Source organism: Colossoma macropomum, unplaced genomic scaffold (genome assembly GCF_904425465.1).
Source record: "Colossoma macropomum unplaced genomic scaffold, Colossoma_macropomum, whole genome shotgun sequence".
Taxonomy (NCBI): Eukaryota; Metazoa; Chordata; class Actinopteri; order Characiformes; family Serrasalmidae; genus Colossoma; species Colossoma macropomum.
Window position 1 is genome coordinate 19,107,982 of NW_023494793.1, and position 16,267 is coordinate 19,124,248.

At 39.2% G+C, this 16,267-nt stretch overlaps 1 protein-coding gene across 1 annotated transcript in view; it reads left to right on the forward strand.

Moving 5' to 3' along the window:
* The window catches only part of kcnd3 (potassium voltage-gated channel, Shal-related subfamily, member 3), a 165,823-nt gene that overhangs the window by 127,284 nt on the left and 22,272 nt on the right, over positions 1–16,267 (forward strand). Inside the window, 1 exon segment of the mRNA XM_036578721.1 lies at positions 10,450–10,618. Coding sequence (XP_036434614.1) covers positions 10,450–10,618 — 169 coding nt within the window.

Here is a 16,267-nt window from a genome sequence, read left to right on the forward strand (position 1 = left end):
TTTGTGATTTTTTTGTAAATGATTTTTTAATACAGTGGTTATAGTTAGTATCACCAACTTTTTAAATCAGAAACTATTTTTTGTCCATGTGTGATGGCTTTGGAAATAGTCAGACGAAGAATAGCAATAGGTCAGTTACACGGAAGAGCAAACAGAATCCAAAAGGGGTCTGGCTAAAGTCGTAAACGAGAGAACAAGCAGAAACACAAACCAGGAAGTCAAACACAATAACAAAGGCTCGGTAATACACAGGGTAATGCATATTCAGTACAGTACGCAAAGAACCAACTGATACAAACATGTATATATAGTCCTTATTGCAGGTGTCAACAATCAATAATCAGGTGAGTAAGAGTGTGGATAGGTGGATTGCTGAGAGTTCGTGGTCATGTGACTCACCAGAGGATTCTGGGAGTTGGAGTCCTGAACAGAGTGAAGAGTGTTAGTCTCTGCTATGCCAGCGGAAGGCGTGACACCATGCACTTTCTTCTCAATATTCTCAATAAACAGCAGTTCTAAAACATGTTTAACCTATAAAGGATACGCTGAGGTTGTTAAAGGAATGGCATACCATTTTATTTTAGTCCCCTTAACTCAAACATAGTTGATCAGCCAAGACATGTTTGGTGTCTGAAGTCAGCTTATTTAGTTTGGCACTGGAGTGAACAGGCTAAGATAATAGAAGTCTGTGTCACCCATAAGGAACTAAAGTAGCAAACCTCTGTCACACAAATGTGTCTTGGCTGATCAGCTATGTTTGGAAAAGGGTGAAAATTACAGTTGCAATTAGGTGAAATGTGCCTAAAATCCAGAAGGTAATCAGTCCTGGTAAATAGCCAAGTAAACTGGTGTTAAAGCACTTTAACCAGGCATGAGGATTGGTCTTATTTGGACAATGCAAAAGACAAGGAAGATCTGTTAGGCAGTATTGACAGTATGTAAACTTGTAATTTCCAGATTTTAATTGCGTTTCAGGTAGAGATGACACAATACCACTTTTCCTTTCCAGAACCGATATGAGATCTTCAGTATTGGCTGATATGGATCCAATACTTTTCTTTAAAAAGTACTGAACTTTAAAATAAGCTACTTTTGATTGATTCACTTATATCATGATCAAACTACTCATACGCTCTATTACCCGAGTAAGAAATACGCAGCTAATAACCTCACGCAGTGTGAGCGTGTGCTGTTTCAGGCTAGAGTTGTTACAAGATTGTATCAGATTCATTCTTTTTCCCCTCCCACATCCGATCCAGCATTTTCTGCTAATAATGGTGAGATGACGATCCTCAGTGATACCAATATGCCATCTGTAATTGCAAATGGGCCTTAATGTGCGTTTTGAACAGAAATTAAATAAGGGTGGTCTCTGACTTTTGCCTTTTGCCTCTTTCTTTCTCTCCCTCTCTCTATTCCATCATAGCTCAGACAGAATCATGAGTAGTAGTTTTATCTTCTTAGAAGAAGATTATAGGATTCCAGCAGAGACTGTGTGTTACATCACCATACAGACCATTGTTGAAGATGTAAGATTTTTGATATAATTCTCTGAGTAGTAAGCTCTTTAGAATGAGCATATCCTGCCTATGCATACAGTGTTGAGGTAGTTTCACAAAAAAGTAATCCATTGCAAATTACTAATTACTTGTCTGTACTGGAATTACTTTACTCCATACTTCCTAAAAAAATTAATCTCACTGACAGAAGAGCGCAGTAAGTAATCTCACTGACAGAAGAGCGCACTTTTCACATTTCGTAGAAATTGTGGAAAAACCCAAAATCATACAGGCTGTAATTATTCATTAAACTCTTAGAAATCTGCCAAGCAACCAAAATGTACATTGATTAAGCATATTTATGCCAATACTTTTGAAGAAATAGGACAAAACATCCTCTCTGTCATCCATTTGTGCCAGTCAGAATACCATACACACACTTCCAAAGAAGGAGCATTTTTCCATGCAGTGTTTTCCTGTATTTTATTGTAAGTGTTACTAAACAAAATTAATTAAATCTACACTACGTAAGTTTCAAGGATTTGGAGACCTCTTTGGTGGAAATGTGTAATTGCAAGCAAAGTACAATGACCATTTTGTAACATTGGTTGTGCTTCAGACCCCTTCCCCAAGCAGATTAATTTTATGGTGCAAGCGTGTTGAAGTATTCAAGGAGAACTTTGGTGAAGTACAGATTTTCTGAGAAAGCAAGTGAATCTTCCAAGGATTTAAATATCTGCTGTTGTCTTCATATCTTCATCCTTATATTGTTGGTTTTGCATTTGAGTTCTACACATTGAGCAGGAGCTTCTTTGTGAGCTTTTTTTGCGAGTGACATTAACATACTTTGACGTATGACGTGGGTAACTTTGCTAAGATTAACAACTCAGTATTAAACATGTAATTTATGGTGCCAAGAGTGTTTAACTGTCTGTGAAAGTTCTCCCCACCCCTTTCACATTCACAGCCCTATGCTTCCTTACCAGCCATTTTGATGTCTTACTATTTACATGGATTTGATATCCAAACACAGATTACATGCTCTTGCTAAGTGAAGAGAAAAAGGATTTATGACAGTACAGATACATTTAGTTGACAAATGAACTCGAAGTTTTTTTTTGTTTTTTTTTATATAATCAGGAAAAGTGGAACGAACTGTAACGAATGGGGCGTTGAGGCAGAATGCAAGCACAGACTAGCTTTATTTGGGGCAATCCAACACTCAGACATTGCAGGCAGTGGTCAGTACCAGCCAGGCAGGATTTACTTGAGTCCAGTTAATTTGAAATATTTATCAAACATCTTACTTTATTATATTTGTCTGTTGTCTACTGTCTATTTGTCTGTTGGTAGTCTTTTTGTTTTCAAGGACCAGTAATTTTTTTTCACAGAATTTGATGCTTTTTATCATTGAAAGAACATTTATTCCTCACAAAGAACACTGAACAATCCACACACAATCCATACACTCACAGAGATCAGATATACTCTCTGTAACATTTACTGTGTCTTGGATTTATGGCTTTTTGACTGTCTTTGTGTCTGGTATTTTGGTAAGAACATTGATTTACTCACTACAGAATGAATATCTGTCAAATCAAAGATGTCTGGCTATAAATCACATATTCTCTCTCTCTCCCTCTCTCTCTCTCTCTCTCTCTCTCTCTCTCTCTCTCTCTATCACTCCTTCTCATTGTGTCTCTCTCTTTCTCTCCCTCTTTTCTCTCTCTCTTTTTCTTTCTCTCTTATTGTGTCTGTCTATCTCTGTCTTTGTCTCCATCTGTCTCTCTTTTTGACTCTCTTTCTTTTTCTCCTCCCTTGTTCTCTCTTGCTGTATCTGTATATCTCTCTTTGTCTGTCTCTCTCTTTTTTTCTCTCTCTCTCTCTGTCTCAGTCTGTCTCTATCTGTCTCTATCTGTCTCTCAATGTCTCTGTCTCTTTTTTCTACCTCCTTATTCTCTCTCTCCTTCTCTCCTGCTGTGTCTGTATCTCTCTCTCTCTCGCTCTCTCTGTCTCTGAGTCTCTCTCTGTCTCTGTGATGGACTGTGACGGAGGCTGTTTGTTAAAGGTTGTTGCTCTGTTTGAGGATGAGAGTCAGGCAGGTCTTTGTTTGGCAGCTCTGAGAGACACTGCAGTAACAATAGCAGTGCAGTCAGACAAAGAGCCGAACAAGAGGAAAATCAGAACAAGGACACCGAATGAGTGCGCAACACAGGAATTACACACAACAGCACACACACGCGCTGGCCTCTGCTGTGCACCGAAACCCTGCTAAAGAGAGAGCGAGAGACAGAGTGATCTGTCTATCATCACTGCCACTGAGCTTTTAGCCAGAGACACAAACACACTCATGTATCTGCTCCCTGTCCTCTTTCCTACACGGTGCTAATTCTTCTCTGAAACTCAAATCTCTGATCCAGGTCTAGGAGAATTACGACATACAGATCACTATTCATATAATTTGCAAGACATTAAGGTTACAAGACCATAAACCCTGTGAAAAGGCAATTACAATATATTCTATAAAATATTTAGGACATTAGTGAGGCTTAAAGATCTCAATCATATTGGTAAAGGCAGATAATTGCTCTATACTTTATGAATTGTTATGTATCAGCTTTGGTAACACCCACAGCAGGTACAGTACTGTGCAAAAGTTTTGGCATCTGAGAAATATCTGTTTGAAACGCTGTTTAATTGGACAGTATCTATTTGCTAACATTAAAATTAGTATAAGAACAAATAACATGAATACAATAAAGAGTGATTTTATGTATGTAAGTGTGTTTGTTTAAACATTTCCAACATGTTGCTTGTTTTATTTGTAGTTCTAATATTATTTGTAGTTATCATCTAGTACCTGGTTAGGTTGACATAAATTGGAATGGTTTCTCTTAGTGTTGTATATTCAAGTCTTAAGGAATTCATTTAGGGTCTTGGTCTTGTCTTGGTCTAGACATCATTTTTGGTCTCAGAGTAAGGTGGACTGCTCTCGAGACAAGCCGAGTGCAGTGTTTCCGTCTGACGTAACTGGAAACTGAGCTGTCATTGTTGAATATCAACAAAACCTTCAAGCAAACTAAAACAGTGTTTTCTTTACATGTTGAAATAAAATCTGTTCAGTGCCAGTTGAGGGTCTGATTGATCATTCCATAATGGCCTAACAGGGTTTATTTGTTTGTTGATGTGCTTTGACTCCGAAGTGTAAACATCCCCTGAGGGCAGATTGGATTGTTATTATTACTATTTATATTTAATAATAAAAATGAATGTGTTGTTTGGTTTATATTCAGTTGACTTTAGGTGCTGATTCTGAATATGTTTTAGGGAAGGAAGCACAGAGAATAACCTCAGCATCATTTGCTTCCAAAATTTACAATGAAAAGTTGGACTAAGACTATAATATAATACTACTTAGTAATATTTTTACTGTATATTATGTAATGTTATATTTTGCAAGGTATAATATTTATTAATATATATCATGTATGATGAATAAAAGTGAATGTGCAATGAACTACAATGTTTTTTCCACTTTCTTTTTTATTTTTATATTCTGAATAAAATCTGAAACTGTTCTTGGTCTTGACTTGGGCTCTTCTCCTACAAAGTCTTGGACTTGACTCAGACTGGCCTCTGATGGTTTGGCTACAGCTCTAGTTTCTATTAAAAACACTGCTCTATTCACTTTTGTACAGCAGCATTGCAGTCCAGAGTAATTGTTTTTCTTCTTCGTTATGAAGTTTTGCCAAGTGCACATGGGGAAGCAACTTGTTATTTACTTTTGTTTGATCTTTCATGCTTGATGCATTTGTCTTCTGAGAAAATGACTTCTGTTAATTATGCTTTCACCAGACACTGCCTTGTTTTGGCAATTGGACTTTGATCAAAGAAAATAAAAGCAAAATGAATGCTGGCATTTCTCTTTCACGTCCGTATTGAAAATCATTTATATCAGTGTGGAAAAAAGCACAATGCATACTTTGAAACTTATGTACCCTTAATTGACTGCAGTGTGCGAAATACCCCCCGGCATTCGGGGGTCCCACATTGGCTGGCTGCTAACTCACTCGCCATAGCAGCACTGATGCTAGCTTCAATAGCAGGAAGTTGTTTGGTTTAACAGTTTTTCTTGTGGAAATGCTCTTTTCTAGTTGGTACTGCGATCTTCTACACATTAACTGAGATCTTACACATCTCCTCTTTTGTCTTTGGTTTGAGAAATGAGTAACAATTCACTTTTTCCACCAAACTCGGGGAAACTTGGCAAGTTCTCAGATTTACAAATATGCTGCGGCACATTGTTAAGTTTTATAGAGGTATCCTGGGCATATACAGTTGCTAGACTATGAAGGACCAACTGGGTGAACCAGTTTGCTACAGCACCACCCTGAGGCAAACCAGTGCTGCATTACTAGTTTGTTAAGAATACCATAGATAGAAGCTCGCCGATGGTGGGTAAAAGTAGCTAAACAATGACTTTTCCCTGAATTTATATGTGAGCATAACATCACAAGTTCATTTTCAGGGACCCCCCAGAATTTTGATTTTGAGACATTCAGGGGGTCCAGGAGGTTAATTAAGGGGCCCTTAATCGCACCTTTATTGACTGTCTTTCTATTTAAATATCAGTTCATGAACACACAGCAGTGTTCTCCTTACAGCTGGACTTTACAGCTGTGCTTTCTGCACAGCATACTCTTCTACTGCTTGTGTGTGTAATAGTACCTGGAACTGTATTTGTCACTTTGCATACTATGTACAGTATCAGCTACACAACATAATATCTGTATTTATGTACTTCTGTTGATCTTTGGCTGGCAAAATTGAATTATATAAGCAGAACGTGTTCCTGTCAGCTGTTCTAGTGGAGTAGCATTTAGATCCATTGTTCTGAAAGTGCATCTGCAAATATGCTCCCTTAAGGCAGTCCCAGTCATTACTAAAGCAATGCACAGTTATGCATTTTTAATGATGCATTTTCTCAGGCCAGCACGCAATTACATATTCAAAAGTAGGTTTTGGTGGAAGTATGTCTTCTGAGATTTGTGCGAGAGAACAAAGTTGCAAGAACATTTTAACACTGGTTGTAAATGGAACTCATTCTAGTGTCAAACCAACTGTGTGAAAAAGAGAAGCCATTAGCACTTAGTAGAGCATTGAAGGTCTCTCTCTCTCTCTCTCTCTCCCTCTTTCTCTCTCTCTCTCTCTCTCTCTCTCTCTCTCCCTCTCTCTCTCTCTCTCTTTCTTTCTCCCTCTCTGTTTCTTTCTGATAGCTCTATGTCACAGCCAAGGTTAATCATAATGCCTGAGGAGAAGGGGGGAACGAGAAAGGGAAGGATGCGAGGTCAAGGAGCAGAGATAGAGAGAGTGAGAATGAGACGGAGTGCTTGGCACTTTTCCCTGAAAGCTCACGACTCTGATGGGCTCCTTTCGTGTGATTTCGGACCCTCTGAGTGAAAGAGCAGCACTCCTACGGCAGCTAGCACCTTTAGCTTCAGCGCTGGTCCACTCTCGCAGATCATCAGAGTCAGGTTCTCAACTGATAAATGGGACTTTGACAGTCTTGCATGGAGAAGATGACCTGGGGAAACAAACAGTGAATTACTGATAAAAATGTATGACCTTTTTCTACCGTTTCTGGTCTGTTTTACTTAAATTGGCTGTAAATGTCTGACCTCAGAACAGTTTGCTTCCTCCCATGAATAAAGATGTATGTGACTGGTCTGTGATGCTCTTAGACTGAAAAAACGACCAAAAAGGGCTCATACAGGTCGTGGAAAATCTGGAAGGACATGGAGTATGAGCTATACACACATTTTCTAAACCGCTTATTCTTCTGGGTCATGGGGGGAGCTGCATGCATTGGGCGGAAGGCAGTGTAAACTCTGGACAGGTTGCCAGTCCATCACAGGGCAGACACACAGACATATACACTCACACGCACATGGGGCAATTTAGCATGTCCAATTGGCCTGACTGCATGTCTTTGGACTGTGGGAGGAAACCGGAGCACCCGGAGGAAACCCACAAAGACACGGGGAGAACATGCAAACTCCACACAGAAAAGACCCTCGTTGTCCAGCCAGGGAACCGAACCCAGGCCCTACTTGCTGTGAGGTGACAGTGCTGCCCTCATGTTTAATTCATAAAGTCGGTTTCAGTAAGTTTGACTTTTCATATGACCAATGAACCCACACATATTTCACGTGACCTCAGGTTCTTTTATTCGTGGGATCTGTTAGCGAGTGCATCACTTCATTAGTTTTAGCCTGGACCCAGTATTGTGGTATGGTAAAGATTTTGGTCAGGTTAAAACAGTGAATCAGTCTTCATTTTCAGTGCTTCAGTGTCCAGTTTTACCACAGTTCAGTTTGATTCAGTTATATTGGCACAACTCAGAATTGTTTCTAAAAGAATACTAAATACACAGATGTGCCTGCTGTAATGCAATATAGGCAATGAAAACAGTACTTCAAGCTTTTTGGGGGTAGTTGTTATGTGAGATTTTTATTTTGGCCAAAAAGTTAGCATATACTTGATTGAATACTGTTAAAATCTATTATAATCAGTTCTGACATTCAAAAATCAATGCAGTTGAATCACCATCCTCAGACTGATGCAGAATGATGCATTAAGGCACATTTACCCCAATTTTAAACACAGATTAGTTTAGTTTGAGTACTGACTGAAGCCTACTTTATTTGCCAGAATACCACTTATGATATTCTTTTTTAATTAAACTGCCATGGCACCATTTCCCATTCTAGCATCCATTCCACAACACGATCTCCAAACTGATTCACAGCCTTTAGCCTTTCCTGCCTGTGGAAATTAGCCACATCTGTTGCATCCTTTGTGTCGCTGATGAAAGAGCTTTCTTTTTATTGCCATTATGGTGATGATCCAGCAGAGCAGATAAATTATATTACAAATTACTGTTTGCCTTTCTCCCACAAAGCCCTTTTTTTTGGTCTAAATGAATAGACAGAGCACAGAGCCGCTGTAATCCTTCCCTCGCCGTATTGTATGTGTTTCATTAGGATGTTTACTTTTATCATGCACTTCCGCTACTAAATTAATTTAATGATGGAACAGGATTAGTTGTGTTAATAAAGCCACTCAGCCAGATACTGAACAGACTTAGTTTATCTCAAAAGCAAATACAACTAATGTTACTGTCCATTAGGAAAAAAATATGGAGAAGATAATATTCCTTCATGGAAAGCAATGGCATTATAAAAGAGTGTGTAAAGCTGTGTGTGTGTGTGTGTTTGTGTGTGTGTGTGTGTGTGTTAGTGTTTTCTACTGATAGTGAAATTTCTCATCAGTCCACAGCTCTGCGTCGTTCCTCCTCTCTCTCTCTTTCTCTCTCTCTCTCTCTCTCTCTCTCTCTCTCTCTCTCTCTCTTTCTCTCTCTCTCTCCCTCTGTTTCAGCCCATTTTCCTTCCCATCTTTCTCCCCACGCTAACAGGCCCAACAAAAGCACTATTAAGAACATTGCACAAATTACCTCCTCCTGCTTTTGTACAACTAATGCATGCCTTTTTATTTCTAACACAGCACGTAGCATATAACTTGGTCTTATCTGTCTCTGATGCCTGAAAATGTTCCTTCTTGCTTTGTTCAGCTTCCTGAATGAGAGAGGAAATCTAACAGAGTGAAGTTAATTGTGTTTTTTGGGTTCGAAGCTGTCCAGGATTGCATTGTGGTATCTGAATATAATAATCGGAGTCGTTCAGGAAACTTGTTTTCTTTCTAAATTGCTCCATTCGGTCTCAGCTTTGTCTGAGAGTGCGCTCCTCTCCGTGCTGTTAAAGGCCATTGCACATGGTGGCGGGGGGCTAAGTTGGAAAGCAGTAGCTACGTCTGAGATTTCATGCCGCTTCTTTGGATGAGGGGATACTGTTCGTTTGTTTGTTTGCTTCTTTTACAGCACCTTTCTTGAACCCAGGGTCATATACCTGATAAAACCAATGTCATGTACTTGATGAAACTCATTTATTAGCGTTGATATACTGGTATAAAGTTGTTTTTGTTGTCTGTGGGGGTTTGTTTAGTTGATGTTCAGTCATTAATGTGGGGTACAACCTAATTTTTTTTGTATGTTTTTGCTAAATGATTTTAAAAATGTTTGAGTGTTTTGAGTGTTGCGCTGGTTTGAGTGGATCAGGCACAGCAGTGCTGCTTTTTATTTGTTTGGAGGTGTATAATCAATAATCATGATTTTTTAAACTAGAAAATATTGTGCTAAATATCGTGAAAGTATCATTTTCAGATATCACTCAGGCCTAGACCGAAGCACAACCAATGTTATAAAATGATCTTTACATTGCATGTAATTACACGTTTCCACCAGAGATCTCCAAATCCCCAAACTTACATAGTGCAGCTTTAAAACAAAAAAAAGTGTTGACTTCTGACTTCAGCAATCAAACAACATTAACAGTATGAAGGAAAAGGTTATTTTGGGGGTACAAAAGCCATGAGCTTCATGGTGAATCTCGCAAAATATAGATTGCTATGGAAATTCCAGGTTGCAGTGCTATGAGAATACAAGAAAGTGACTAGTTTGTTTTATTTAAACCTGTTTAAATACATAAAATATCCCAGTTACATTTTACTCTATGTTAAGTTGTGCCCTGATCTCCCCTACATCTTTTTTTCTGCCCACATAAGCATTCACAGTTAAACTGTTAACCAAATGAAACATGAATGATCTGCAGTTTGAGTGATGTTTATTGTTGTAAGCATATGTGTGTGTATATGTTTGTGTGTGTTTAACTCTGCAGTTAGGCATGGCAACAGCTCCCCAGAGAGACAATCTGTAGAAACAAGCTGGACATGTATTAATGCCAGAAATTCTCTCTCTCTCTCTCTCTTTCTCTCTCTCTCTCTCTCTCTCTCTCTCTCTCTCTCCCTCTCTCTCTCTCTCCTTCTGTCCCTCTAGGTACGGAGACATGGTCCCTAAGACAATAGCAGGGAAGATCTTTGGCTCTATCTGCTCTCTGAGCGGCGTGCTGGTGATCGCTCTGCCTGTTCCTGTCATCGTCTCCAACTTCAGCCGCATTTACCACCAGAACCAAAGAGCAGACAAGCGGCGTGCGCAGAAGGTGCAGGTTAGCACAGCTCTCTCTCTCCTCTTCTCTGGGTGAGATCCACATGGCACCAGGCTTCAGGGCACTGTGAGAGCAGCTCAGCCCCACAGGGCCGCGCTCCCAGCTGGGGAGCAGGTGTGAGGTAAACTGGCCTTGGACGGGCCATTGCCGAGTTGAGTCGCACGCTTTACGCACTGAATAACTGTAACCCAGTTACCCAAATGCTTAGCTGGGTCAAACGTGCATCTGAGGATATTACAAATATGAGCCGCTAGATTTTTTACCCTTTGTTTTACAGTGTCTTACCTAAGCCTAAAAGTTGCTGGCTGAGAATATGTTTATATTTTTTATTGTAACTTGGTCATATATTGCACTCTTATCAAATGATCTATATATTCTAAATCAAGCCCAACTTTTCAGTAATCCCTGTTATTAACACACACTTTCAGTGGTTTAGGACAAAAATAATGTGCAAACATGTAGAAAAACTTCAAAACCAGAAATTAATTTTTTCACATTTTGTGTCTTCATTGTAACAGCAGCAATATGTTTGGTCTTAAAGGTTTAAACCTTAGGGGCCGATTTCCTGGACAGGCAAGCTTAATCTTGGACTACATTTTCTTTCCAGTGGAAAATCTTCATTCAGAATCCTGTGTAGGCTTAACTCCTCTCCAGGAAACCGACCCTCGAAGTCACAGTTATCACAGGAACCAAGGAGTAATTTTAAATGAATCAAGTGTTTAGACAATGTCTGGGTGTGACCTCTTCACCCCGTAATGAAGGTAATTTGTGTGAGGTCTTTCAGAATCGACCGACAGAAAGCAGTGAACACATCACAGTGGATTTGGAGGAGATCAGAATTCTCCTTGTATCACTCTAAACATCACAGCCCATTTCAGAGAGGTCTTTAAAGATCTCATTAGGAAACATGACAGAGCCATGGAGACGAGGTCAGGATATTAACAGTGACAGAGCTGTTTAAGCAGCCATTAGGCGATGGCAGGTCGCTCAAGCACCCGCTAATGAGGTTAAGGAGGGAGATTTGATTAGCAGCAGCCCTCTTCCCTAACCACACACAGACCCCAACCAGCACTCAACAAAATCACAATCAGGCCCTTTTACCCAGCTAATCACTTCCATATCTCTGTGTACTGAATTTCATAATTTTTGCTCTATAACAGGGACGTCTCAGTCTGATCCAAAGCATTGGGATCAGAGCCAATCCAGGCATATTTGAATTCATTGGCTATTGAGCATATTAAGTCTGATCCAATTCTGTTTCTTGTTTTTTGTGTGGCTGTAGAACTGACATAAACAGCGATTGTCTACACCCTGCAGAAGTCAGGACTCTTTTCAGACGCCTCTTTTCCATTTTATCAGCTCCATTTACCATATAGCTGCACTTTGTAGTTGTCCAGTTACAGACTGTAATCCTGTTTCGCTGAATACTTTGCTAGCCAACTTTGATGCTGTCCTTCATTGGTCAGGACCTCCACAGGACCACCACAGAGCATGTATTATTTGGGTGGTGGATCATTCTCAGCACTGCAGTGACACTGTTGTGGAGTTGTGTTAGTCTCATGCTGGTAAGAGTGGAGCAGAAACTGTCAGCACTGACTTAGAATATATACAACGTCCTTGGCAAGTGCTCCTCATAGAATGAACAATGAGTGTAGGAACAAGTAGGTGTACTTGAGGAAGTATGGTCAGTGTCTTTACGATGGAATATGAAAATGTATTATCTACGGTGTGAGTGTTTAGACTGTGTTTGAACTAGCCATGTTTTACCTAAACACAGTGGCACGAAAAATATGATCCTGTTGCCAAAACAATTTGTCTATGTTCTATGTTACGCAACCAGAAGCATGTGCAAAATACACTCCAGCTACATTTTTAACTTGCGAGTCACCAGTTGAAAACAATACTGTTTTGAAATGCACCAGCTGTTTTACTGGCTGCAGGTTTTAAACCAATGTTAACAGAAACACAGCATTGAAAAAAGAAGGGAGCAAGCTACTGTACACACATTAGAGCAATATGAAATCATAGGGTATTCACACTGTAACACTACTTGGATATTAGAACTTATCAAAATTAAGTGATTTGCTGCAGATCACCACAGCGGTCAATCAAATTTGTACAGTAGACTATTAAACACACTATAAAATGGCAATTAAAAGAAAAGTATGGCAAAATGAGTCTAGAATGTCACATTATGGACAAGTTTCAGTTTTCAGCTAGTACTCAACATTAAAGAATTGTATGAGGGAGCAAAAAAGTGAAGCATATCCCTACTCTATACTGTAAACTGTATGGAAAAAGTAAATATGTTTTAAGTGCAAGTCATTTTAAATCATATATTTTGGTTTTGAAATGTTCATACAATGTAAAAGGTAAAATGTAAAAAAAAGCTAAAAAAAAGTTTTTTAAAGTGATTTACTATATAAAAAAATTCTACATTACTATATCAGCTATCATACACCACACACAGACTCATACACTAATACTTGCTCTCTCTCACACAAACATCACACACACACACACTCGTCACGCACCTTGTTACTAACAGGCCAAAGGTTCAAAGGTTAACATGATGAGTCTAAGGTTGCCATGATGAGGAAAAGTTCTTCTGTTGTTGCTATGGAGACTTTACAGAGACCCCTGTCAGCAGGCCAGTTTGAGCACTCAGAGCAAACCTTCTGCACATCCTCACTAAGTACTGGAGGATCAGACGTCTGTCTGACTTCTGTCTGACCCGGCCAGATGAAATCCACATCGGATTTAAGGCTGGAACGAGATCACAGACTTTTGTGCCTAAATCATGTTTGTTTTGCACTTATTTATTTATTAATCTGATTGGATTTGTGTATTAGGCAGGATTTGTGCCTGTAATTCTTTGCTAAAATATATAAATGTGTTCCAAATGGCTTTTTGTGGGTTTGGACTCTGAGGGAAAGAATAGCTGTTTATCAGACCTGAATTGATCTCCTTTTCTAAACATTGCCTGGGAGTTTAATGTTGTCATAACATAACGTAGGTTGGCCACCAGAGTGGCCACAGAGGTGCACCAGCCATGAATTTTAATGGCCGATTCCAGTTTCTTTATAGCTAAATTGTTCAGTGGCTGATTGCCCCTTTCTTTAGCCAGATTTTCTTTTCTTTTCTGACCCGAAGCTCAGACTGTGTGGGCTAAATGAACAGATGAAACATGCTGGCACATTGCCAGTGCTTTCCATTAGCCGAAGTCGCAACACAAATAACTTTATTTGCTTTAATGGGCCAAATTGGCATTTTAAATAACATGAAATCAAATAAAGCGCTACACTGAAAGTAAGAGGCAACACGATGTTTAATACAGTGAGTCATGAATAATTATTCTGTGACATTTTCGTATACTGTGCAAAAGTCAGAGAACACACTTTGTTTATTTAAATTCCAGTCAAAACAGCGATTAAGTACAAATTATTCATTTTCCAGTGTCAAAAAAGCAGGAAACATATATTTAACAGAAAATTACACAGAAGCCTCAACAGATAAATATCAAATCTATCAGTATTTCATTTGTTCGCTGTTTACTTTTGTGCACCTGCTGCCACTTTAACACTTCCATCCTTCCAATCTTGGAAAGAACCAATGAGTTATAGCTTTGTCTCTCCCAAAAAAGCTGCTACAAAAGGTGTGACTGGCATTCACACACAAACACATCACTTATCCATCCATCCATCCATACATCCATACTATCCCCCCAATAACTCTCTCCCTTAAGTGTTTTTTTATTGCATAACTAAGTGTGATGTAATTGGCTATAAAATCACCACAAGCCCATCTCACTCATTTCCCACCCTGAAATAGAATTTAATGACAAGTCAGTTTTACTGTAGAGTAGTCTGATTACAGACAGTGCAGAATGGCGCCTCCTCAAAGGCTGTACAGATCACACTATGGAAGCTGCTAAAGGCTTTCTTTGTATATATGTATTCTTAAAAATAAGGATACAGAAAATAAAATAAAATAAAAATTTCTTTAGGGTGATGCCATAGAAGATACTTTTGGTTCCCTAAATGGATATTCAACAAGATGTAAGGTTCTTTACCAAAAGTTCTACCTAGAGGCATGCATCCAAGTCGTTTTCAAACCATTGATATGATCCCTCTCACAGGCTTCCAGTATGGGACCACACTAGAACAGTTCTTAAAGGCTTTCCTGCTTTCTGCAATGTAAATTATCCCAGAGGTTTTTACTGTAGACCACCTGAGTGCTGAGTGCATAGAGCACTGGCTGCTAAAGTAAAGCTCTTATCATATGTCCTAGACTTATTGCATGCTAACAAGAGTGGTCACAGGGGCGAATGTATTAGCTTGTGTTTCTGCACTGCATAGTTTTTGTGCCATATATTATCCAGTGGCAGACCCTGGCCCCAGTGTGTGATGTAGTGTTTAGTGTCTCTGAATGGATGTACCTACTGTAGCCTGCTCCTCCATTAGCTGATCTCAGATCAGTTTTACCATATGGAACCATCTCCATTCTCTAATCCATTTGAAGAATTTTGGTGATGACCCCTTAACCCCTTACATGGCCAGGACCCAAAATTTTATTACACACTTTTATAACCCAAGAATAGTTTAACCAGTTTGCATTGAAGTCCCTGTCGTTGCTGAATAAAAAGCCTTAGCATGTAGTATGTGTTTGTGCAAAGGTCTCTAATCAGTAGATAAAATCCTCCTGAGAGTCGTCTGAACGTGATTGAATAGAAGGAATAAGACCAAAAAAAAGCTAACCTTTTGTACAAAGGCCTTAACATGGTAAGTTTTACAAATTTGCTTTATTTTGAATAGTGCCCTAGAAATAACACATAAAAAATGCTATGGCATTTTTTTTTATCCTAAGCTCAAGTTGTGAACACGTCGTATGAGAACAAGTCTTCCTTTGTATGAGGAACAAATTTGCATAATCATTTGAAAGTTTTCTTTTCCAAGCTGTTGTTAAAAGCACATATTGGGGGATCTCAAGTGGTGCAACCACCCAAGTATTCCCAAGTTCATGGTCAGGAGGCCAAAACACTATAATTGGCTTCACTTTCTCTGGGTGGGTAGATTGGCCCCCCTCTCCCCCATCACTCAGGGTAACACTAGTCAGTGCAGGCATCTGTTAGCTAACATAACAGAATTGGCAGTTAGCACTCTCCTCCAAGCGCATTGAGCTGTTCAATGAAGTTGCATTAGCAGCAGCTTAAAAACATCACATCACGTGTCTCGGAGGAAGCATATGCTACCCCTTACCATCCCAGCTTGATAGCATAATGTGATACCAGGTGGAATTGGCGATGAATAAATTGTGGAGAGAAACTGGCTAGAAAAAGAGAAAGAAAAAAAGCGCACTTTGAAAATCTATCCCCTGAAGGTTTGAGTACTGATGAGTGCTGACATCACAATAAGGCTATAAAATCTGTGGGGAATGGCATTAATCACAAAGCAGTACTCTCAAAAAATTGTCAGAAATGTCAACATACATATCAAAACAAACCTGGCTAGTTTTTAATATGTTAGGTTATTGCAAACCGGCAAAAAAAACATGCTCGTTTTGTATTAAAACGTACGCATATGCACATGATGCACTCGCTGTCACTTTTAGGAGACAAACTTGTACCATCTCACCTGCATGCCAAAGCAC